Below are 26552 nucleotides of genomic sequence, written 5' to 3'. Positions count from 1 at the left end.
TGTCACTTATTTTTCATCAGATAAAGTGACGTGTCTAAGCAACTGGTTTTCCTTGTTTCATGACAGAGGTAGCTTTAGGTAAGGTTTGTAACTGCTGCCGATTGAGTACCTATTTAGCAACTTAAAACTAGAGCTACTCATTAGGCTCTAGATGACTTACAGTTATAAAAGCAGAAGAACACATGCAAGGCTATTCCTTACTACTGCTATTACCTAATGAAGGTCTTCCATTTGTGTAACTGATAATTTACAGTTTTCATTGTCTTTTTAAAAGACAGGACAATGACTTTGGGGGGCAAGCTATTCTAAAATGAGAAGGCAGCTGTGGAGGAGGCCATCATCATCCACCCCCTATCCTGATCTCTTGGGGAGATCCAGTGGTGGGATTCAGCCAGTTTGCACCAGTTCAGCAGAACTGGTAGCTAAATTTTGCTGAATGCATGCTGCTTCTGGAAGTCCAGTCTAGGCCTGGGAGGTCTGGAGGAGGCATCCCAAGCCTAGAACGGCCCACTGGAAGTACATGGATGCCACTCCCGGAAGTCCATTCTAGACTTGGGAGGCCTGCAGGAGGCCTGCCAGGCCTAGAACAGCCTGCAAGAAGTGCGTGGAAGCCACTTCCAGAAGTCTGTTCTAGGCCTCGGAGGCCCAGGCCTACATCCAATAAGAGAACCGGTTGTTCAGGTATTTGAATCCCACCACTGGGGAGATCCCATTCACATCAGTGCTTCCAGGCTGGACTGCACAAAGCAGAATGTTCTATTGAAGAGCATAGTATCAAAGATAATAAAGCCCAAATTTTAAAGGACTTTTTAGTCCATTATCTTGAATTGGGCCTCAAAACCTACAGGCAACTAATAGAACTCTTGTAATACAGGCATTATTCTGCCAGGTTGGTTAGTACTAGACAGCAAGTGGATAGTCATGTTCTATGCCACTGCAGCTTCTGAGTTGTAGTAGTGTAACTGGGAGATTAACGGGGTGATCCCTCCTGGTCAGGAAAAGGTCACAGTGTCATATTCTGGCTGAAAAGCCCAACCAAGCAAAACACATGATAAACTCCAATGTTAACTTTATTAGGCATAAACAATCTGGCAAGTTTGAAGAAAAGCTAACTCTGAAACTAAGGCAGGAAACAGATAATTAAAAGAGCAAAACTTTCCCTCCCCTGACAGTTCAGGTCACATTGTCCAATTCCAGCAATTGTTATTGTCAAAGCATTCTCTCAACAGTCTTCGGCTCTCACGCTGATAGGGAGCACCAGTAAATCCCAAATTCTTCCATCCCACCCCCTCCCCTGTAACTGTTGGTAAGCTAGCAGCTCTACAGCGGTCCTAAAGACAGTAGGATTCATAGCATGATAGGCTAGTCCCCTAAAAGAAAAAGGGCACCTGGAAAACAAAAGGAAGCACATTATTGCCTGTCAGTTTCCCCTCACGTTGGTCCCGGCTTCTGGGAGTATTTAGTGTGGAATTGCTTCACTAAACGATCCACTTGTACATGCTGTAGCTTCCAACATTGGGTGACCTTCCCATTGGATTAAGTATCACAATTTTCCCTTGTGGATTCTAGAATTGAGGATCTGCTTAACTTCATAATGCATTTCCCCCTCTACCACTATTGGGGCTGGGGCTGTTTCCCCTACTGGCCTTGTTGTGGATCCCCTGTGTGGCTTCAGTAAGCTGAAGTGGAACACTGGGTGAACTTTACCTAACAGCCTTGGTAGTTTTAATTCTATAGTCATTGGATTTATGATTTTTACAATAGGAAAAGGACTGATGAACCTCTTCCATAACTTCTTGCAACTTTGTTTCAACTTAAGATATTTAATAGACAGATACACTTTATCCCCTATATGGAAAGTCCCCTGCGGAGCTCGCTTTCTATCCGCTTGCCTTTTCTGGCTTTCAGCTGCCTTATTCAAAGCCGCCTTTGCATCACTCCAAACCCTCTGAAAGGAACCCACCCAGTCACTTAGGGTGGTAGAGGATGAGGGCATTCTGGAATGGGCACAAATTCTACTCCTGTGGGTAACTTAAATGGAGTGAAACCAGTACTTCTGTTAAACGCCACTTCTGCAAATGGCAAGAGTTCTGACCAGTTCATTTGCTGATGGTTGACATAGCAATGCAGGTGCTGTTCCACTATTGCATTAGCTCATTCTGCAGATCCATTTGTACTTGGATGAAAAGCAGAACTGAGCTCCTGGGAAGACTTAATCATTCTCACAAACTCCCTCCAAAACTTAGCAGTAAATTGGGCCCTCCAATCTGAAATGATGCACTTAAGGCACACCATGTAGCTTGGGCTAGTCACCGAAGTGCAGCTATCCTTTCTCCTGTCAGGTTGGAGGGCTTCCCCCAGATCAAACTAATTAACTACCATCGTTTCGTGATCATTGGGGTGTCCCTCCTTCGCCTCTCCGGGGCGACTTTTGACCCATTTAGGGTTTCCAGGCAGGCAAAACCAGTCATAGGGTGCAGAGCTCCGCAATCCCTTAGCCGCGTTGCTATGATGCAAAACTGGAAGTCTCTGACATTCCATTGACATCTAATCATTGTTAATAGATTATCGTCTTCAGTGTTATCAAATGACCCCTCAATTGAGTTACTTCAGTTTTTTTCATAGCTGTGGACTCCTCTTGCAATTTCTTGTCCTTGGCCCTTTTGAGTGGTGCTCAAAACTGCATATAAGACTAGACCTGGGTTGCAGGACTGAAGAGTTGGCGATTACATATAAAAATTGGATAATATGCCACTTATCTTACTAGATTTGGGTAGCATTACTTGGGATATTGGAAGATCTACAATTAGGTGCTGGCCCAGGACTACCACAGAGGGTTTGGACCCCCACCCCCCGCTGCAACAAAAATATTTTTCTCAATCCTGAAATGCAACTGATTACATGACAGTCGCCAGTCATCCAAATTATTCAAATCATAGTGCAATAACTCAGCTTACTTCTGTCAATAGCATTTGCATAGCCATTCACTTGCAGGATTCCTTTGCTTTGAGCTTTCTTCTATGGACTGGAAAGATGAATGAGAGCCTCCCCTGAGGATTCAACTTCATGAATTTCATTCATTTATCTTCAGAGTTCACAGATGTAGCTGATCTTAGCAGTGGCATCCCCACATAAATTAGGAACAAGATAAAATTGTCAGACCTAATAAGTCTTGGAAATTGTCCCATCCCCTTCTACATAATGTATCCCTCCAGATCCTTGAAAAATAATATGATGTCCTCATCTTCTACTGATATATCTAAAAGAGGGGTCTTCAAACCTGGCCCTTTTATGACTTGTGGACTTCAACTCCCAGAATTCCTTATCCAGCGTGCCTGGCTGAGGAATTCTGGGAGTTGAAGTCCACAAGTCATAAAAGGGTCAAGTTTGAAGACCCCTGGCCTAAAAGCCCCATTTGTTTTTTTAGCAGCCATATCAGCCTGTTGAATCATATTTAGCTTGTAAGTGTTCAACTGCAATTCCAATGTCCTTTTCACTCATACTGTAGCCCAAACCAGAAATCCTCCATTTGCATGTGTGTTGTGTGTTTTTTTTTGCCTCTGAGTAAGTTTGCGTTTGTTGCTATTAAATTTCCATTTCAATCCACTTCTTCTGACAAAAATCTATCAAGATCATTTTGAATTTTATTTCTGACTTCATAGTCTCATAGTTGCCCTATCCAGTTTTCTGGTAAGTATTTTACTGTACCAAAGAGTCATATGGCACCTTACATTGTAGCTCTCCCAACTTGATGAAGAGCCATTGATGAGCATTCTGGGTGAAGTTTCAGGCCAGCTATGGATTAAATATATAGAAATCTCACCCAACCAAACTTGAATAACTTGCTAATCAGAATGCCATGCATACATTGTCAGATGTTTTACAGTATTTCTACTTTGTATGTAAGACATTACCTGATCCAGAAATAAAATTAATCTGACAACAAGATATGCTGCATTGTTTTCTAAGAACCTAGGCACCAGTGGTTTTTTATTACAGTTTTGTGTAATAATCTTCCCAGATACAGTGCCACCTTATGAAAACACTGTCTAGTTACCTAAGCAGTTGTGATTGTATGGCTAATCCTAGAGGTATTGGAGAAGAAGCTCTCCTCTTTGCAGGTCCCATGACGATCAGACCTTGCTTCACTGAATTCAGAAAGCAGGTGCAACCCTTGTCTGCCCCTCATTGTATTTTCATTTCAGGTGACATCCATTCTGTAATTGCCTGGTTGAGTCCCTCGCTAGGATCCCTGGTGGAATTGTTTTTAATTCCTAAATCTGCTGCTATCATTGCTTTAAGAACCTTCTGCTTCTCACATTTCTTTCCTTGTATGGCATGAATGTATCAGATCGGGGGTCTGGAGACTGTCCCAGTTTCTTTGGCCATCAGGCAATTGTAAGCGGCAAATTACTAAATCAGGGGTCTTCAAACTTGGCCCTTTTATGACTTGTGGACTTCAACTCCCAGAATTCCTCAGCCAGGCACACTGGCTGAGGAATTCTGGGTTGAAGTCCACAAGTCATAAAAGGGCCAAGTTTGAAGACCCCTGGACTAAAGGATGCACTTTAATTTCCAGTCCTGTGGGAATGTTTGTAAAAAATATTTATTGATCAAATCTTTGTAAATTTTATTTTTTTATTAAATATCTACACTGTCCATCTCACCTAAAGTGACTCTGGGTGGTTTGTAAATGGCTCCTTAGCCTGAAAAGTTCAGTGCTCAAATGCAGGCTGGAGGTCCATAGATTCATTCTTTTCTGATTTTCCATCAGCTCTGCTGTGCAAAATATGTGTTTTCAAATGTGAGGCAGTGTTGTTTTGCTAAGTGTAGACCATCCTTGCTAAATTACCTTGTATTATGAGAAGTTTGGAACGTTTCACTGAGGGATTATGAAGAACCTTTTCCTAGGATTTTTTGATACTTCATAGACCTGGAAGCTTAGTTAGTGAAATGAAAATGTTTGGAGCATGTGAATCATTGCAAGGTGGGAGGAGAGTAAATGGAAAATTTTGGTTCTAATTCCAGAGTATGAGACCACTGGGACATATTAATTTGAATAAACAAAGGCCTATGGAGTTAGCATTGTATTTTTGGCATTCAGTTTAAAAAGGTTGAGATTGGAATAGTAACTTGCATTTTCCATTCCAAGATATTTTCAGGTACCCTTTTTATTATTAAGGAAGAATGCTGTGATTCTGGGAAAGTTGATGTGATAGATATGTATATGATTTCTGTAAAAATAGTTTAGAATATGATTTGAATACAGCTGCAAACCTGTGTATAAATCAGTATATATTTTAAATACATTAGGACTGAGTTTTGAGGACATGTACATAGGACTGGATTGTAATATTGATAAAGGGGCCTGGTTCATATACTATATTGCAGTTTAATGCAATATCTGAACACATCTGGTTTGATTTGCTGTTATTTAAAAGCACATCACCGTAGTTTATTCATAATTTTGGTTTAATGTTACATGTAAACCAGATCTCATGCAGTTGCCCCATTGAAGCCTTCATGTACTGTATCTCCTCTGCTTATGGAGAGAGAAAGGCCAGCTCTTGGCCTTCCCTGTACACATTCAAAGAATTTCAAGTTATATTTATTAGGTCCTAATAAATGGGGTGACATGAAAACTGTGTGGGCATTCAAGTATACATGAATACTGAGTGTATTTAATTCTTGGAGTTATGAATAACCTATCCATATATTCCTTGCAATGTACTGATGGCTGCTTTTGCATAAAGAATGCAGTGTCTTTGTTATTAATCAAACTACCAGAAATGATAATAAAATTTGCACTTGGATTCATAGAGTGGCAGAGGGGGAAGCCATAGTTATAAATATATAATAGAATATCTAAACAGCAAATTATGGTTTTTTTTTTCAGATGAGGATTCTGATTCATTTTTTCCACAGGACTCTTTTGGCAAAGAAGGTAAGTATTTGAACATAGAAATGAGTTATATGAGTGCTAAAGGTTGTATGAAAAAGAAAGCTACATGATGTGCTGAATAAATCTTACTCTAGTTGAAAAAGCATTATATACCCAGAGTACAACAAACCATTGTGTTTTGGAATATTAGTTCCTTTGTTCTCCTACAACACATGTCTGACTATGTCCCTTTGCAGTAACAGCACAAACTTCAGTGCCCCGTTCCAAGAGTGAGAATGATACCATCAACACAGACAAGACAATGAAGAGATCATTCACTTTGCCGCTGCCCGCTCGTTCTTCATCTCTTAAATCGAACTCTGAGAGGTAATCATAGATAAGAACAGTTGAAGTAGTAGCTCAGGGCGATACAACTAGCAGCAAACAAATAAGCCACTTTGGTGCTGGCCTAAAAACTAGGAGATGATGAGTTCTAGTCCTGGTTTGGACATGAAAGCTGGCTGAGTGACTCTCACTTCAACCCACCTCATAGCCTGTCGTGGGGAAGGTGGGAGGAGTATTAGGTATGTTCACTGCCTTGAGTTACTTATCAAGTAATAGCACAATTCAAAAAAATGAAAAATAATAAACTAAATTGAAAACTAGGTTTTCCTATATCGTTCACAAAATAATATATAGTAAGCACATAAATTTTAGATAAAAATTTTTATCCAAGTAAGTGTATTTTGGGTTCATCTGTTCTGTTTGCTATGGCACAATTATGCAATGAAGGTTAACAATCTTCTCGGCTCCATTTTAAATAAGTGGTGTCTTAAATGTGGCTAAATGTGGCTTTTTGGCTAAAAATTAGGAATTGGCTTAACTGAGGTTCCAAAGTTTGCCAATTTCTTTGGGGTGTGTGTGTCTGTGTGTTTGAATTTCCAGGGAGCATTTATTTGAACAGAGGCTTATTTGCTTTTTATGATGAAAAAGAAGAACAAACCTATAGTACAAATAATAGACCTACTAAGCCTTACAATGTTCCTCAGCAAAAGGCATGTATATGAAGCAGGGTTTGTCAGAGAATGGAAATGAGAATGGAAAAAAATTACAAATTAAAGACATAGCTAATACTTTGATTTGTGGCATTTGTAAGAAACAGAATTTTGGTTTGGAGAATTAGTGAAAAAAATCATCCTGCAGACAGATGAAGCTTCCTTTCTTTCTTTTCAGCTTCTAAAACAGACATGTCAAACTCTCAACGTCACGTGACGTGCGACGTATCGGGACGGTTTTGCCATTGCCGGCAATAGGGTGGGCGCGGCTTCCGCATGATGCATCCGGCCTGCGGGCCGGCAGTTTGACAACCCTGTTCTAAAGAAAATGTTGATTGCTGTGAGGTGTGAACAGTTGCACTTTATTTTTCTTTTCTTTTTTTTCTTTAAAGGAATGATTGGGAGCCTCCAGACAAAAAAATAGACTCGAGGAAGCACTGGGCTGAACCTAAAAGCATTTATGAATATTGTCCAGGGATGTCCTCGATTCTGGATAATGAAACATTGGTAATGGTAATTTGATTTTACTTTTATGTGTACATTTTCCATTGTGCTCTGTGGATTTGGTTCCTTATCTCCTGAAAGCCTGCAAAGAAACTGGCCAAATGATCATGGCTTTATTCTAATTTGAGGAATTGTGAGATTCTCCCCGTGGGATCAACCTGAGAAGCCATGTTCCTATGTGAAGACAGCAGACTGAGGGGCAGAATAAATGCTTGATAGGCCTTCAGGGGGGCTGCTTGCTTTCCACTGCTTTCTTAATGGGTAGCAAGATAGCTCTGCTGCACTTCATCCCTTATTGAGTCACTGCCACATCACAACTGGCAGGGGCAGGAAGGGAGAAGAGGAAGAGGCAGTTTGCACACTGACAGGCAGGAACCAGCCCTCAACCGGCCCCTCTCCTGTTGGGGGAAAGACAAGTGTTCCTTGTGCTACAGGTAAATATCATTACTATTCAGATAATGAAAATTCTGCTGTTTCTCATTTTCCTGTGAATAAGGGGAGACATTCTTTCTTTTGTGCCAACCTTTTTGCTGCAGGATCCCAGTCCACAAATAAATCAACTATCCAGTTTTTTCTAAATGGATGGAAGGGAAAGAATAATTTTTTTTCTTTCTCCTCTGGCTACAGCAACCAAACTACTGGGCAAGAAAACATTATTTTCTCTCTTACTATTCTTCATATAAAATGGAAGAATATTTTCTCTCTTTTTCTAAAAGTATTTTACAAGAGGTTTTACCAAATATGCACCTCCTGAAAAGATCAGCACAGGTGCTATTTCCTAGAGTTCTCTATACATACAGCAAGATGGAAGAGAAGGAGTCAACTCAGGTTGTTAGATGGGCTGTTAATAAGCCAGTCCAAAATCTGTGAAGTCCTTCCCAGACTGATAGGTCAATAAATAAAATATATCCTTAAACTTTATATGATGTTTCTACATGCCACAGTTTCTAAATGTGAGCTACTTTTAAAGAACAGTTCTTTAGTGGAAGAGCATTCAAAAGTTTCTGCAATGAACAAACAAATCTCAACTTCCAATTCTATGAAAAGCTCTACCAGAAAGTTGGTGGTTAAAAAATAATTCTATAAGGAAGCTCAGCTGTATTTTAAAACATGAGTAACAAATCTGTGGTTTACATTCTCTCCCCTATAATGTGGCCACTAGACTAGTTTCGTTAGTTGGCTGTAATTTGGTTGCCAAGGGGAATTTTTAAAAATTGAATGGTTTGAAAGAGCTAAATTAGATGCAATCACTGAATATAGATCTGTATCACTATTTGATCAGTGATATAATTGTCAAGAACAAATTTGTCATGTATCTCTCTGTTTTTATTGGCTAATCTCCTTAATAAATTGTGGGAATGCTGTGGATGTAATAACACTGATTTCAGTTAAACATTTGACAAAATTCCCTGTTGAATCTGAATTAACCAGCATTAAATGTGACCTAGATAGCATGACAATTTTGAATCAAAATTTCCTTTAAAAATGTTTCTTATTAAAGTGGAAGTGGTTGCCGCACGTGAATACCCAAGCCTTTAAATTTTGGGTGTATTTTATCTGGATAACTACATGGAGAGAATACTTAACAAATTTCCAGGTAGAACAAACTTGAACAGGGTTGCTAGAACGCACAAACTACATTCAAAACATTCTTTTGAATTGTTTCTCAAGAATTTAAATGTAACAGAATTAAATTTAAAAGACAAATGTGAAACATTTTTCTGAGGGGGAAAGACTGTAAGAAAACATTCAGGAGTAGAACTGGGTGTAGCTAGCCTTTGTAATACTATTTATGAAGAGCATCTTAGAATTGTAATTGATAATCAGATTAATATGAGTGCAATATGGAAGTAAAAGACCTTTGCAAACCTGGGACTGTATTAAGCACCACTGTACATATTCTGAGTTGATTGTATTGTATCTTGTATACCAAAGCTGTGCCTTAAGAAGTGTTGCATGTATTCTTTGTTTCTTGTACAGTGATTCTAAGAACTGCATGTCATTAATTTTATATGTTGTCCTTAACATGGAATACAATAGCAAAATATGACTCCTTAACTGTCATATTGTTCCTGGTGTATCCAGTTCTTAGATATACCATTCTTAATTGTTATTAAAATTCTTAACCCATATTCATGCATGAAAGGTTGGCGATTTCCTATAGTAGAAGCTTTCTACTCTCTTTTTTAGGAAATTATGTTTCTGTAGCAACTTCACCATTAACACTTCTGTCTAAATGTATCCTCTTTAGTGTAGACTTAGAGCAAGATTTCCCAACTTTGGCAACTTGGACTCCAAGTCCTAGAACAGGGGTCCCCAATCCCTGGTCTGTGGACCCATACTGGGCCGCAGTATGACAGCAAACAGTCTGCACAAACAAGCAAAGCCCTATCCATGGGATGTAGGCAGCACACACAGCCATGCCCCCTCTGGTCTACGGAAAAACCTCTCTCCACTGAACTGATCCCTGGTGCCCAAAAGGTTGGGGACCTCTGTCCTAGAATTCATTGCTAACTATTGCAGAGCAGAGGTGGGGAAGTATGGTCCCTTTATGACTTGTAGACTTCAACTCCCAGAATTCCTGAGCCACCATAGTCATAAAAGTCATAAAAGGGCCATCTTCTCCACCCCGGTGTAGAGTTTTACCTTTTCATGTGCTATTTTTGAGACAGGCCTTCTCACTTACCGCATGTGCTGTTAAAGATGCCATACTTGATATAAATATGTTGCAGTAGGAGTGGAGTAAAAAGTGAATCCTGTTCATAGAATGATATTATCCAGCAGCTGAGGAAATAGAAATCTTGACTATTTCAGGTAAATTGCTTTTGGAGATTAGAGATGGAATTCTGGCTTTGTTCACATGTTGTATTAGTAGAAGTACTTTTTGATTCTTCCATTCTTATTACTGTTGACAGTTCAATTCATTGTCTTCCAGTCATTCCCCATGTACTTTTTGTTTTTGCTTACTGATGAAGTTGTACCACTAGAATTCTAGAGCAGGGGTGTCAAACTGCCGGCCCACGGACCAGACGTTTCATCTGGAAGCCGCACCCATCCCATTGCCAGCAATGGCAAAACCGTCCCGATACGTTGCACGACGTCACGTAACGTTGCAAGTTTGACATGTCTGTTCTAGAGGAAGTGAGTACATTGAAGTTAAATATGAAGGAATTGATTATTTATTCTAGTTGATAGAGATTAAGTGATATAGAAGTGGCGTGGAAACGTGACAATTGCCATACATAACTACAAGTAAAAGTTTAAAGGGTTCTATTTTCTTTGAATATCACACAGAGAGAGAGAGAGAGAGAGAGAGAGAGAGAGAGAGAGAGAGAGATCATGTCACCCCTTATCCTTCTCTTCATTAAACCAGACATACCCAATTCCAGCAGCTGTTCTGTATATGTATATGTGTGTGTGTATGTATGTTTCAGTATCTCAGGGGTTGCCACAAGGAAGAGGGAGTCAAGCTATTCTCCAAAGCACCTGAAGGAAAGACAAGAAACAATGGATAGAAACTAACCAAAGAGAGAAGCAACCTAGAACTAAGGAGAAATTTCCTGACAGTTAGAAAAATTAATCAGTGCAACAACAAGCTGTGAAAACAAGCTCCAACACTGGAAGTTTTTAAAAAGAGACTGGACAGCCATTTGCCTGAAATAGTATAGTGTTTCCTGCCTGAGTAGTGGGTTGAAGTAGATGACCTCTAAAGTTCCTTCCAACTCTGTTATTCTGATATCTCTTATTTCTTTATTGGTTTTCCTGTTTTAGAAAAATAACACAAATATAACACGTGGAGAGGTTATTTATTTTAGGAATACCTTCCTTTAATGACAACAATGCACTACCATTTTTTACTTAGAAATGAGTGTAACTAAACCTATTCTCGGTGAGATATGAATAAAATTGCATGTTGTTATTAAAATTATGGATAGGACCTTCCAGTTTAATAACTAGGAAACTGTTGAAAAAAAATTACAGAATGTGGCACCTTTAACAGTCTTCCTATGCATTCTTTGCATAATATTGTCCTTCTCTTTCTTCCATTCTTATATTACCAATTCTTTAGCCTCGGGATATAAGCCCAGAAGAGATAGATTTAAAGAATGAGCCTTGGTATAAATTCTTTTCGGAATTGGAGTTTGGGAAACCGGTAAGTTGATAGTCCCAAGCATTAGTAAATAAGATGTTGTTATGGATCACTGTCTTTTCCCTCTTCATTGTATGTCTAATGGAACAAAAATTAACTCATCCTGGTTTAGCCAACTTAATTATACTGTAAAAAGAGTTATTATTTTATAAGCTGTAGTGTATGTTATTTATTTTGGGGAAACCATGCAGGCCAGATTTTGAAAATCAAACTAAAGGAATATCAACAAATTTGTAACTATAAGATACTATGGATGTTTTCTAAAGCAGGGCTTTTCAACCTTTTCAGAGATTCTATCACTTTTAGGATATGGCAATATTCGAGTACCACCAGTCACCTAGCAGGTGGGCATGGCCTGCTCGACGCCACTCACTGGACACAGCTGACTTGAGACAGCTGGGTCAGAACAGAAGAAATTGCACTGGCTAACTCGATGTGGGGACAACTCGGTGCCCCACAAACTCCTCGCCTCCCCAAACTGCTAGCAGCCAAGTGCATGCGTGCACACACATGCACACACCACACATTGCATTCCAGGTTTGGGGACTTTTATCCACAAAGGAGAGGACCTTCTCCCCAAGCCCAGGCATGATTGGCAGTTTGCTAGCTCAAGTGTAGATACAAGTCTCCAAGCTTGGAGAGTGTTTGTGTGTGTGTGTGTGTGTGTGTGTGTGTGTGTGTGTACAGCACACTAAAGAGACACATCTTGGTGTTTCCCTATCTGGTGCCCCCTCCTGGCAAAGCAGGAGGTGGAAGACACTTGCAGGAAGCAGTTTCCTCCAAGTCCAGCTTCTGTGTTGACAGATCTCTGGAGAGCAAGAGGAGGCGGCAGGGGAGCAGCACTCCCGGGTCCTGCACAAGGGAGGCTGGCCCTTCTCGAAAGGGAATTTCCATTTCCAATCATGGATGGTAAGGATGCTGGTTTGTTGGGGCAGCCTTCCCTCACACAGCTCCCTTGCCATCCCCTCCTCTCCAGAGATCTGCAGGGGAGGCAGAGATCTGGAGGGCAAGGTGCAGCCTCCATATTGGCCACTTCTACCTCTCCATGCCCTCCTCGATTAAACATACATTATATATAGATCGAAACACAGCCAAAAAGAAAATATAGTTAAATCACTAATTCAGCTCTTCACATATTTTTTGGAAAAACCACCTTTATTGATGTTAGGTAGGAAGAGCAAACATTATTAAGGAACTCTTAACAGGAAAGGAATTGAAGACCCCAAAAGGTCTTGTTCTTTCTAGTCTGCCTTTCCTTTGAGCCTTTAGTTCTCATTATTATTATGTATTTAAGAAGAAGATCAAAGGCCTCCATAGCTCAGGATACTCACTTTAAAATCAGAATCCAGAAAAATTTAGTTAATCCACAATACCACCCTATGAAAAATGAAGATAATCTTTGGGCCCTGAGAGGATTATTTATTTTATTTATTTTATTTTATTACATTTATATACCGCCCTTTCCCTGAGGACTCAGGGCGGTTTACAGGGAATTAAAAAACCAGCAATACAAAAGTTAAAACCCATTTAAAAAAGATTAAACTAACCCTGTGCAATTAAAACCCCGATTAAAATAAATTACTCCTCAGCCTGGGCCCGAGAGCTCGAAGAGCCAGGTCTTCAGGCCCCGGCGGAATGACCGGAGGTCGGGGGCAGTCCTCAGCTCCACTGGCAGCTGGTTCCAGAGGGCAGGCGCCCCCACTGAGAAGGCCCTATCCCTGGGTATCACCCGCCGGCAATCTCTTACCGGTGGGACCCTGAGCAGACGCCCCTGTGGGAGCGCACTGGGCGAAGGGCATTTGATGCCGGCAGCAGGTATTCCCTCAAATACCCCGGACCCAGGCCATGTAGGGCTTTATAGGTAATAACCAGCACCTTGAATTTCACCCGGAGGGCAACCGGAAGCCAATGCAGCTCGCGGAGTAGAGGTGTTACATGGGAGTATCGGGAGACCCCCATTACAACTCGCGCGGCCGCATTCTGCACCAGTTGAAGCCTCCGAGTGGTCTTCAAGGGCAGCCCCATGTAGAGAGCGTTACAGTAGTCCAAACGGGAGGTCACGAGCACATGAGTAACTGTGCGTAGGGCATCTCGGTCCAGATAGGGACGCAACTGGCGCACCAGGCGAACCTGTGTAAAAGCCCCCCTGGTCACGGCTCCTATGTGGTCTTCAAAATTAAGTCGTGAATCCAGGAGGACGCCCAAGTTGCGAGCCCTATGCAGGTGTCCAGTCACAATATTAGTGGAAATATGTCAGCAACTTGAAGTGCATATGTCCATGTACTTCCCTTTCTTGTCTCACAACTCAATCCATACATCCTTTAATTTTCAGACACATTTTTTTCGCATAAGCTCCTTAAAAATCCACAAGGTATAGTGTAATTAGCAGAAAAATAAACTAGCTCTCCTGAATTTTTTCCTCAAGGGGGACCGGAAAGTTCACAGCCTGCAGGTTGCTAGTAAAGTTGTCAAACAACATAGTTATTGCTGTTAAAGGCAAGAATAAATAATACCTCCACTGGCAGGCCCGTCGGCATCAAGGCAGCTCTGAAGGGGGGGGGAACCAGGAGGGTCTCCAGCAGGTGCCGCCAGGCCTGTAAACGCACCGCTGCCCCTCCGCTTTCCAACCCCGAAATTGTAGAGTAAAGTTGGGCAGCTTCTGAGCTCCGCTGACAAGCAGCAGATCTGTTGTAGTCTTGGCTGCCGCCCCCTTCCTTGGCTGGGCAAGGCTGCAGCGCGTGGCCTTTAGTTGGGGCTGCCGGCATGGCAGTGGGCGGGAGCACCGGGGGAACGCTGCTTTGCAGGACAGAGGCACTTACAAGTCCTGCCCCAGCTATGGTGAGGAGCAGTGACTATGCCCAGGGGACGAGGAGAAGGAAACGGAGAGATGTGGTGGCTGGGCTGCCTTCTGGCCCACTGAATTTGATGTTTTCTTTTGCAAGCTGGGGTGGGCCGGCCCCTTGCTGTCTCCAGGGTGGCCCGGGCCAAATGTAAACACCCTGCAGACATGTTTATCCCATCCTGCTTCTTTTGTCTTTGGTGTGGATTCAACTGATTCCTTTCCCCAGGCTGAGCACAGCTTCCTGAACACCAGCCAGCTGGAGCCCAGTGCAGATCCTAAGCTCTCAGCAGCAACACCACGGCTTCAGCTGACTCTCCCACAGGCCTGTGCTGCATTGCTGCCACTTCAGCTCATCCCCACACTACAGTTTCTTTTACACTTTTTTTTACAGTGCTTTACAAACCATCATAAGCGTACCACCTGCCAGGTGCCAATGTACCACCAGTGGTACATGTACCTCTGGTTGAAAAGCCCTGTTCTAAAGGTCTTCTAGAATTACATTTCAAGCTGTAATTTGATTCTACAACCATGAGGTGTAAATTCAGTTACCTTGTTTTTCCTATTCATATGCTTTTCAATATTTTGTTTTTGCTAACAATTTCAAAGGGAGAATATCGGAAAGTATTCTCATTTTGAAGTTCTCATTTTTGTCTTGTATTGAATGAAATTGTTGGTTACGGAAGGCTTTACATGAGAGGACTGCATGAATTTTATGTGGGATCTATTTTTCAAAGTAATATGTACCAATTAAAGGTTTCTTCCAAAAGGCAATTCAATAGTTGAAAAAATTATTTGGTGAAAATTAGTTGTTGACTTACTGCTTCTCTTCTCTGAAGGTGAAGACAGTGTACATAGAGCTTGACCAAGACCATAGTTGTCCCAGAATCATCCAGTACAATCTAGGTGTAATGCTTCCTTTATCTAATATCTTATTTATTTTTATATAGTGGCAATTTTTTGTCAAATAACAACCCAAGAAAACGCAAACAGTGTTCTGTATAAATCATATTGGGACGCTTAGTTCTTATTGATTCCTTGACCAAATGGAGGCATTTGGTTCCTTTAATTGCTGTTTGCTTTTATTTCTGAAATTGGTATTGGGGAAAAATGCAATGCATGGATAAGATTTTCAAGTAAGACAAGGGTTTGTTATTTTGCCTTCTTAATTGACATATATTTTTATGATCTGGTCTGAGCAATAAAGTGGAGGAGTATCAGATATCCATTGAAGGAGAGGCCCTGATCAAGAAGGCTTATCCCCAGGGCCTTTCTCAATGGCATTCTTTCAAGGAAGAGACTTTTAGCAAGTGCTCTCTGGATATCCTGTTGGCTTATTTTTAAGTAAATGTAAATAAAATGAAATCAGATTTCTAATTTGTTTTGTCCAGAACCCACTTGTTACTTTTGAAGAGTAGTGAAATTGAATTGAATTTTCAATCAGGGAAAAAAAGCCATCACTGATATAAGAGGAAAATTATGTCAGATTACCATGATGAATGCAAGGCAAAAAGCTTGAAAACGAACTGCTGAGCCAAATTATAGCTAACAGCATTCTTTGAAACACCCCATTCCCCAGCTCCATATCAGCCATGACAAATGGCATCAGTACTGCTTTTTGAGAAAGGATAATAGAGTTCATTAGAGTTGTGGACAAGGAAACTAGCAACTTTATTGCCCTTTCAGCTATTCTTTTGTTCAAACTCAGTACCATTGCAAAACCCCAAAAAAGCTTCACTTGCTTTCCCATATTTTATTTCTGCATAAGAATAATAGAATCTCAGCATCATATAATGACTCAGTAGCACAATACTGAGAGACTATAAGCAACTAAGCAATAAAGTTAAGGAGCTAGGAGCACAAGTAGTGTTCTCATCAGTACTCCCAATAAAAGGCCAACACCCATTGAGGGGAAAAAAGAATTCTAGAAATAAACCGCTGGCTAAAGGGTTGGTGTCGCCAAGAAAACTTTGGTTTCCTGGACCATGGACTGCATTTCCTAAACAAAGGACTCTTGGCAAGGGATGGGATGCACAAAAACAGGGAAAAATGTACTCGGAAAAAGACTGACCAACTCATTAGAAGGGTTTTAAACTAAAATTGAGGGGGAAGGGTGACCAATTATTAGAATCTCTAGAACACAAAAGCAATCATAAATCCCAAGAAAACAAATCAAACAAATGTAGGCAGTGATGAGGGGAAAAAATCAAACAACAATCAGGAGATCCAGGAAACATACTCATGGACAGATATAAAAGTCTTAAATGTTTATATACTAATGCTCAAAGCTTGGGGAACAAACAGGATGAACTAGAAGCAATAGTACACGAGGATGGGTATGGCATAGTTGGCATTACAGAAACCTGGTGGGACAAAACCCATGACTGGAATGGACTGATGGATGGATACAAATTATTCAAAAGAATCAGATCTACAAAAAGAGGAGGGGGAGTTGCACTGTATGTAAGAGAATACTACATATCTACAGAAATGCACATGATCAGAGATAAAAGCCCTCCAGAATCTATATGGGTCAATATAAAAGGGGAAAAAAGTGGACTCTTTGCCAACCAGTTAACAAATGTATGTAGGAAACATATCACATTAGTAATGGGAGACTTCAGCTACCCAGATACCATTTGGGAGACAAACTCTGAAGAGAGTGGGAGATCAAACAGATTCCTAACCAACCTAGCCAACAACTTTGTCATCCAAAAGGTAGAGGAGGGAACTAGAAGTAAAGCTATACTGGACCTAATTCTTACTAATAGAGATGAAGTGATAGAGAATCTAGGAAAGATTCCATGGATGAAAACCCTAAAGGGGAAAACAACTCAAGAAGCATGAGAAACTCTGAAAAATGCTTTCATAAAAGCCCAGTCTAGCACAATACAACTGAAAAAGAAAAACAAAGTCAAGAAGAAACCAGCATGGCTGCACAAAAATCTCTCAGATAAACTGAAAGACAAAAAGGGCAAGTACAAAAAAATGGAAAGAGGGACACATAACTAAGGCTGATTATCAGCAGACAGCCAGAAGATGCAAAGACGAAGTCAGGAAAGCAAAGGCTCAGAATGAACAAAGACGTACAACAGAAATCAAGGTTTCTTTCAACATATTAATAAGAAGAAAAAAGTCAAGGAAACTGTAAGTCCACTAAAGAGAGAATATGGCAAGGAAATAACAGACAGTAGGGAGGAAGTAGAGCAGCTTTAACTCGTTCTTTGCATCAGTCTTCGCACAAAAAGAAATTATAGCCCAACATACCAAAAAAACTATTGCAAAAGACAAACTAGAAGCAAAAAATAAAATGAGCAAGTAAATGGTAAGAGAACACCTGTCCAACCTTAACAAATAAAAATCACCAGGACCCGACAAATTATATCCCAGAGTTCTGAAGAGGTACCAGATGTTATCTCAGAACCATTGCACCGTATCTTTCAAAAATCCTGGAGCACCGGGGAAGTACCTGAGGATTGGAAAAGGGCTGATGTGGTTCCCATCTTCAAGAAAGGGAAAAAAACAGACCCAGGAAACTACAGACCAATCAGCCTAACATCAATACCTGGGAAGATCCTGAGAAAGGTATCAAAAAACACATCTGCGAACAACTAGAAGCAAACAAAGTTATAACTGGTAGGCAGCACGGGTTTGTTAAAAACAGATCATGTCAAACCAATCTTATTTCATTCTTTGATAAAGTGACTAAACTAATAGACCAGCAAAATACTGTGGACATCACCAGTGGATTTGTAGCTGGCTAACAAACTATACTCAATAAGTAGTCCTCAGTGGTACTATATCCACATGGAGAGAAGTAAGCAGTGGGGTACCACAAGGCTCCATCTTAGGCCCAGTACTCTTCAATATCTTCATCAATGAGTTAGGTGAGGGAATAGAAGGGGAACTCATCGAATTTGCAGATGACACTAAACTGGCAGGAATAGCCAACACCCCAGAAGATAAGCTCAGGATTCAAATAGATCTTGACATACTTGAACAATGGCCTTTATCCAACAAAATGAGTTTTAATGTGGAGAAAAGCCAAGTTTTACATGTAAGCAGGAAAAATCAAAGATATAAGTACAGATTAGGTGGGACCTGGCTCAAAAACAGTAACTGTGAGAGGGACCTTGGAATCCTAGTGGACGATCACTTGACTGTGAGCCAGCAATGTGCAGCAGCAGCCAAAAAAAGCTAATACTATCCTGGATTATATAAACAGAGGCATAGAATCAAGATCATGTGAAGTATTAGTACCGCTTTATAAAACCCTAGTGAGACCATACCTGGAATACTGCAACTAATTTTGGTCATCATATTACAAAAAAGATGTTGAGACCTTGGAAAAAGTTCAGAAAAGAGCAAGTAAGATGATGAAAGGCCTGGAAATTAAAACATATGAACAGCTGCAGGACTTGGGTTTGGCTAGTCTAAAGAAAAGAAGAAATAGGGATGACGATAGCAGTATTCCAGTATTTGAGAGGCTGCCACAAAGAAGAGGGGGACAAATTATTCTCCAAAGCACCAGAGGGCAGGACAAGAAACAATGGTTGGAAACTAATCAAAGAGAGAAGCAACCTGGAATTAAAAAGAAAGTTCCTAACAGTGTGGACAATCAACCAGTGGAACAGCTTGTCTCGCAAAGTTGGAATTGATTGATTGAACTTTTAGTCCCACCCACTGTCGTTATTACTGCAGCCATGCCCACCCGATGGGCCATGCCCACCCGGCACCCGATGATACATAAGTGGGTTTTGGGTTGCAGTTTGGGCACTCAGTCTCTAAGCGGTTCGCCATCACTGGTATAGGTTCTCCTGCTTGACCACCAAGGTCCCTTCCAGATTCTATTCTAGTCTAGTGTAGTCTAGTCTAGTCTATTATTGCTTATTGTCGCAATTGAAAGTAGAGCATCCCAAGCAAATATATATCCAGCCATTACTTCAACAAATTTGATCTCATTGATAAACTACCCTTTTCTACTATTCAACTTCCATAATCTGCAGCATAAGATTAAAAATGTACTTGACTTTTGTATCTGACTTCATTTTAGATATTTGAAGAATGCTATGATATCCATAGTTTTGTCTTCTACTAACATACTCAGTTCTCATAGTTCATCTTGCACAATTGAGTTTACTATTCTCTGATCACCTTTATTATCTTTAGTTGTGTCTCCAAATTCTTCTTAAAAGTGTGATGTTCAGAAGTAGAAACAGCATTCAAAGTGGGTTCTGACAGATATAGAACAGAACATTTTTTCTACTTTAAGGCTTAAGAACAGTAAAGGCCAGGAAAGAGTAAGGTTGAGAATCATTCCAGCATCAAAAAATCCAAGCAAACTTTGCAGGAGATAAGCAGTACAGAGTACAGTCAGGAAAGCACAAGGAGATGTGAGTCCAAGGTGCATGTCGAGACTGGAGTTGAGTTGAGGCATCAAATATTTTTGAAGCAGTAAAATGCTCATTAGTGAATGACTATCTACAGCATGAAGAGACATCTCTCTGTCCCAGCTGTGAGACTTAATGCAGATAAATCCACACATACCCACCTCCCCATCAGCCCTCTCAGTCCATGTGTTGTGTGCAAAAATATTGTCCATATTACTGTATCTCTGAAAGATACCTGCCGAGCCTCAGCTTCTCTTTTATCATTTTAAGCACTTTGGTATAAGCAGAGTAGTTTTCCTTACTATATATAAAATTCTGTACTGCTGTGCAGAAAGCTTCCCAGCATCCCATTGTTCAAGGAACAAAGTAATAGTATTTGGATATTTTAACTGAATGTAACTGAATTAGTCTACATAAGAACATCCACTATTTAGGAAAGCCAAATCATAAGATGAAATGGTCCCCTGTGTAAGACCCCTTCTTAACCTCCTAGAAGAAACTGGATGGAAACATAACATTATAGTTCATAAACAATTTTTTAAAATTCCTTATACTGTATATTCCACCAGGAAAATACAGTATGAAGTGCAGGTTGAAGGTACAGAACTCCAGGTTGAGACCAAGGGAAATTTTATTATTTTAATGACTTTAAATCTCTTTAAGTTTGAATGAATTGCATAAAAAACAGTTAAGGAGCCTGTTGATTTCACTTTTTCAAACTCTGAAGAACTTGGTAAAATGCTAAATGCCTGAAGGATGACACATATTGTCCCTGTCTTCTGAAGAGGCAAAGGAGAACTGAGGGAATTGCCAACCACTATTTGAAATATTTATTTTCATTTGCTTATATTTGAGCTTTTAATAGATGTTAGTGATAGGTAGTGACTGTTGCCAGATGGGCAGCCATATAAATTGACAGAAAGAAAAGTAAATAAACAAATTGGAGAACAAAAAACTTCAAACATTCATATTTGTTAGTTCTATCCAAAAGGATATGTGTCTACACCAATGCAAACTGGGGGAAAAGCTTTGCTAATATAACTAAAAAATAGAAAATAGATTTGAATAAAACTATTCAATGTACAGTTTTTCAAAGCTCTTTGCTGTTTGGTTGATTCCTCATCCAAAATAATTTCATACACTTTTAAATGTGATTGATCCAAGAAACATGTGCTGTGGTTTTCTGATATTTTCAATAATAAAGTTGATAATTAATCTATTGCACAAAGTTATGCCAGCAGTAAAATTCATAACTTAAAACTGTTGAGGCAAAATGAATAACTGAATGCCAACTGAAAATGGTAAAATCTATCAATGATTATATTTACTTCCATGGACAGCTATTACATACTATGTAATTTTAGAAAATATGTGGGGGAAACCAATTTGGTGTAGTGGATAAGGCAACAGGCTAGTAGCTGGGAGATAATGAGTTCTAGTCCCACCTTATACACAAAGCCAGCTGGATGATGTTGGGCCAGTCACTTTCTTTCAGCCCTAGGAAGGAGGCAATGGCAAACCACTTCTGCAAAACTTTGTCAATAAAACTTCAGAGACTTGTCCAGGTGGTTGTCCAAAAGTCAATACTGACAAGAAGGCACACATAGAGATTGAAAGAAAGAAAAGTCCAAGTGGAGATTATCTTTTGGAATGATTTTTCATGGCTTTCATGAATTTGATGCCCATTTATAAATCCCTAATCCTTTTCCCAGAATGTTTTATACTTTCAAGAAAAGGACTAAAATATAATTTGATGTTAGTTTTCAGAGATACTTTCCTATAACTTGTGTGCCTTCCCAACACTAACCAATCTGTATTATCACTGCCATGCAGCTCCCAACCTGCATGTCATCCCTCCGTGTAGCCTCTCCTTCCCCACCTGGCAGAAGCCCCTTACTCGCCTGGAACTTTGAATTTCCTGCTGGCTTCCCCATTGATTTCCTTGGGCAAAGCTAGCAGTGGAAATGATGATCACCTGACTGTAGCTGACCGCATCAGTGAAGGGACCACAACTTTTCCAAATTTCAGTCCCATAGGAGTAATAGGTCCTAGATTTTGGATGCTGTAAATTAACCCATTTGAAGTACCTTGCTTCAAAAATTGTTGCCCTTTGATGCACTTGAAGGTTACAAACAAACAAAAGACTTTTTACAGTAGCAGTATTACAGTAGATTGTAAAGACTTCAGTAAGCATTAGAACTATTCATCAAAAAATTCAATGTTGGCAATGGATGAGATTTGGTAAAGCTTATGGAGAAAAGATTCAACTTTCAAACTGTATTTGTTAAAACTACTGTTCCTACGAGGCTCAGAGAGATTGGTAGCAGTTATAAAGCTGTCGTTTCAAGCAAACCAGATCAAGACTACACAGTTTTCTTGCTAAAATCTGTGGTTGTTCTAGAGCAGGTTTACTTTCTCTTTCTTCTCACTTTTTATTTCTGATGTTGACACAATTTCCCCCAATATACTCTTTCTGCACTAGTTGAGTTTCCATATTCTCTGTGATGTCTTTATCTTCATTTCCTCATTTCCTCCTCTGCTTTCCATTAGCCTCCAAAAAAGATATGGGATTATACTCCTGGAGATTGCTCTATCCTTACTAGAGAGGATAGAAAGGTAATTTGAATATATAATGTATGCAATATAGTTGTTTGTGTGTGTATTAGAGCTTATCTTTCATCTGTAGCAGTGTTTGAATTGGAGTGCTTTGAATTTAATTGAACTTATATATGTGATGGACTGCAACCCCAAAATATTGTAATCTTCGCTAGATCAGAGCATCTTTTTATTTTTGTGATATGTAGTTATTTTTCTGGTAAGAATGCATTTTAAATTATTTTCTAATAAAAATTAGGATAAAATTGATCTTGAAAAATTCAGCAGTGAACCTTCTAAACCGTAGTTTAATGCATAAGAGAGTATTGGAATGTTGTCTTATATATGGCATATTAAAAGGGTCAGACTTAAGTCTTCAGCCTTTCCAACTTTTCCTTTTTAACCAGGTTGATCCAGGAAAAAACCACTGCCTCTATCATACTGAATTAGATGCAGAAATAGACAAAATGGAGAAGCTTTATAAAGCCCCAGATCAAAAGCAACTGAAGGTATCTCATGCTGCTTGTTTTAGTTCTAAACTTTCTAGCAGAGATGTTGCTGGATATCACCTGTTCTTAAAAGCAATAGTATGTTAACCATTCCCCAGTTATGGTAGTCGGTATAATTAGTAGCATGTAACAGTCATGTTAGATACAATCCTAAACTAGGTCCAGCTCATTCTGTACATTCTCTTCTTTCTGTTGCCATTTTCTGTTTGGTGATGGTGATTGCTGTGAACAACCAGACAACAGGGCAACATGAGGCAGAGGAAGGCTAATAGCAGATAAAAATAAAATTCAACAGAAATGCAAAAGTTCTGATTTTAAGAATAAGGAAACCCAGTTAGGTAATCCTCTGCTGAAGGAGAAATCAGAGCCAGCCCAAGGAAATAATATTCCCAACTTTGCTTCCAACAGTGACTGAATAGAAGACTTCTTTCTTAATTTGCTAGGGTTGACTGCTTCCTGGCAATGTCCGTGATATGGAAGCCTTCCTATATCCAGTCTGAAGTTCCTTCTTGCTGCTTCATTTTTTCTAATGAGGAAAAATCTATAAAATCTGCGAAATGACTGGCATTGCTGTCTGTATGGCAGGAGGTTCCTAGCTCCACTTTGGCAGTTGGGACAATCTGTTGTCCATTGAAAGGAAACCTCACCATTGCTCACCACCTCCTGTACTCCATTGAATCCTTCCTGTTTCCACATGAGACAAAGGGCTGGTGGGGAAAGGCTGTAATGAACTATCAGGGTACCCGGGGCTTCTGTATCCATTGTTTGAAGCTGAACTTCCTTTACTTTCTGATTTAATATAGGCCAAAGTGAACACAGCCATTCAGAAACCTTTTGAATGGAAGTCTGTTGCTTATTCATTCAGAATTTTTGTCCTTGTAAGTGTAATATGACCATCTTGCTGACCCTGTAAAATAGCGCCTTTTAAATGCATGTTTACTTTTTTTTCAGTCAGTCTTCCCCTAACCAGCATCTCAGAAGCTATTTTGTTTTTATATATTACCAAGTTGTTTTTATTTCCAGCTTCTGGAAGTTCAATTTAGTTTTAAAACCTAAACGCCATATTTTGATTAATTTTAAGCATATAATTTTTTTAAAAAATAGCTGTCCTCAAAAATTTTAAAGGTAAGGTTAATCATAGCTTGTCAGCTGTTTACATTCCCTGCAGCTTAAGGTTGGAGCTTAACTTGCCTTGATTAGTTTTTATAAACTTAGGTAATCATCTATCATGATGATCTTTGAATTCATTGTGATTCAAAAGAGATGTTTTTAAATGAATTAGTGATGATTGAATTTATCCTTGTCTTTTTGTTTTGGGCAAGCATTTAAAGCAGATTCTAACAGTAAATGATGCAGAGTATAAAACATTACTCCAAACTTCATCTGTTAAGAACAGATGAAGTCAACAATAGAAATTTTGATATAATAATACTGATTAACATTGAACAATTAACCATTAAAAGCTTGGCAGTAGAGATTCATCTCTGACCTCTTAAGTTGAGGTGAATTTTCTCCAGTCCCAGATATTGGCAACTGGCAGAGAATTTATAAAGGGCCTCTCCTGGTGGGCTTTTGGGAAAGAGAGAGAGTCTTAAAGGTAGGGTGGCCCTAGGCTGCTCAGAGCATTAAGGTCAGCATCAGAGTATATTATTATTATCTGGATTTGTAACATGCTGAGAGTTTCCTGATTGTAGGTAGAAAAAAAAAGATGAATTAACAAACATAGCCTTAAATTGTGCTTGGCGGGCAATTGGTAGCAGTGGAGAGAGTCACGCTGGTGGATCCAGAAAAGCTGCATTTTCAGATCACTATCTCCAATGAACTGAATATTAAATCTAGCATATGCCCTGTGTCATGTGTGGAGCCAGATAGAATTGCTTTTGACTGGGCAGTGGATTGTAAAATTCCCCAGAATAAGAAGGCTAAAGTGGTGCAGGGCCAGTGCAGTGATAATACCCCTACAGTGTTTTGCCATTCAGAGTAGCAAATGCTCAATATAGGAGGACTCAAATGGATTTCCTGTAGACTATAGCCATACCATTTCCTCACTTTTCAAAGGTAGGAGATCTAGTTTTTCTCCCTAGAAATAGTTTCTCCTATTAATGTGGCTTTGCTGTCACAAAGTGGTATAAACCAGTGGTTCTCAACCTTTTCTTCACCCTTTAAATACCAGAAAAAAATCTGTCAAATGATTGCTGAGATGAAACTGCTTCTCCATTAGGAATAATCTTATCTCTCAGTTCTCAAAAGCAAAACAAAACTTTTCCTGATAGCCAACGAACATCACAGTGTATCAGAAATTGCTGATGTTCACTGACCATATCCTCACAAAGTTGTACAAAAAGTCTTGAATTCAGTGATCTGCTTTTTAAATGAAATTTACAATTTTGACTGATACATTAAAAGCCTGCTTTAGGATTTGGGGCATCTTTTCAACAACTAGGGTTTCTCTATGTTTGCAACAATAGTACCAGGTCATTGATGGCATGGCTTCCTTAATACGTGTTACAAGCCCAGTAAGCTTTCTAGACATTCCTCACACACCGTCTGTGCTAATTCCAATGCTTTTCAACCAGTCCATGTCATGAGATGTTATAAACTTGTTTAAGTTGGTGAATATTTCCTCAGCTGTAGTATCTACCAACAAGGAAAGGAAAAGTATGTCTTCGAAAACTTTTCTGTCATGCTGATACCTAACATTGCCCACTAAGGTCTCTTAGTCTGTTACGTCCATGCTTTTGTGCAGTTGCAATGCAAAGTAGGGGGATAGGTGAATTCTTCCTTTAATATTGGCTGACAAACCATCGATTTGCCTCTTAACTGTGTCATTTGACAAAGGTATTATGGAAAAGTCCTTGGCAGCTTGCTTGCTGATCCACGTAGAAACCATGATTTTTGCAGCAGGTAATGTAAGCTCTTCAGTTATAGTGTGCTGTTTTCTGGATTTTGCTCATAGTTGAGAAAAATCAAATGAGGCCCTCACTACATTTTCATTATTACAATCAGTTGCAGTCTTTTTTTTAACCATTTTCTTACTTTCCCAAAATGCACGTTCCCTGCTTTTTAAAAAAATGATGTTCTTTGTGGCATGTGCCTTATGTTTTGTATCCAGATGTCTTTTCAGTTTTGACGGTTTCATAGCCTCATTGGACAGTACCTCATTAACACAACACTCACTGTGATAGTTGCTTGTCCTCATGACCTGTACATGTGAAGCCAGTCAACAGATATTCCTTACTATAATGGCAGGGGACGCGGTGACTCAGTGGGTTAGGACGCTGAGCTTGTCGATCAGAAGATTGGCAGTTTGGCGGGTCGAATCCCGAGTGCCACATAGCAGAGTGAGCGCCTGTTACTCGTCCCAGCTTCTGCCAAGCTAGCAGTTCGAAAACACGTAAAAATGCAAGTAGAAAAATAGGGACCACTACGGTGGGAAGGTAACAGCGTTCCGTGCGCCTTTGGCATCTAGTCATGCCAGCCACATGACCACGGAGACGTCTTCGGACAAGCGCTGGCTCTTTGACTTTGAAACAGAGATGAGCACCGGCCCCTAGAGTTGGAAATGACATGTGCAGGGGAACCTTTACCTTTACATTTACCTTATAATGGCAATACTTTTTAAAGTGACT

General features: G+C 39.9%; 1 protein-coding gene across 2 annotated transcripts in view; it reads left to right on the top strand.

Annotated features, from left to right (window-relative positions):
- The window catches only part of SORBS1 (sorbin and SH3 domain containing 1), a 129213-nt gene that overhangs the window by 81296 nt on the left and 21365 nt on the right, over window positions 1-26552 (top strand). For both annotated transcript variants that reach the window (XM_083364622.1, XM_083364621.1), the window contains exons 14-19: window positions 5897-5944; window positions 6139-6268; window positions 7329-7443; window positions 11510-11593; window positions 22370-22435; window positions 22822-22923. In XM_083364622.1, coding sequence (XP_083220748.1) covers window positions 5897-5944; window positions 6139-6268; window positions 7329-7443; window positions 11510-11593; window positions 22370-22435; window positions 22822-22923 — 545 coding nt within the window. The remainder of the gene's footprint in view (window positions 1-5896; window positions 5945-6138; window positions 6269-7328; window positions 7444-11509; window positions 11594-22369; window positions 22436-22821; window positions 22924-26552) is intronic.

The sequence above is a fragment of the Vipera ursinii genome (assembly GCF_947247035.1).
Source record: "Vipera ursinii genome assembly, chromosome: 5".
In the NCBI taxonomy this organism is placed as follows: Eukaryota; Metazoa; Chordata; class Lepidosauria; order Squamata; family Viperidae; genus Vipera; species Vipera ursinii.
The sequence above is the reverse complement of the archived record's forward strand: the minus strand, read 5'-3'. Positions and strand labels throughout refer to the sequence as shown.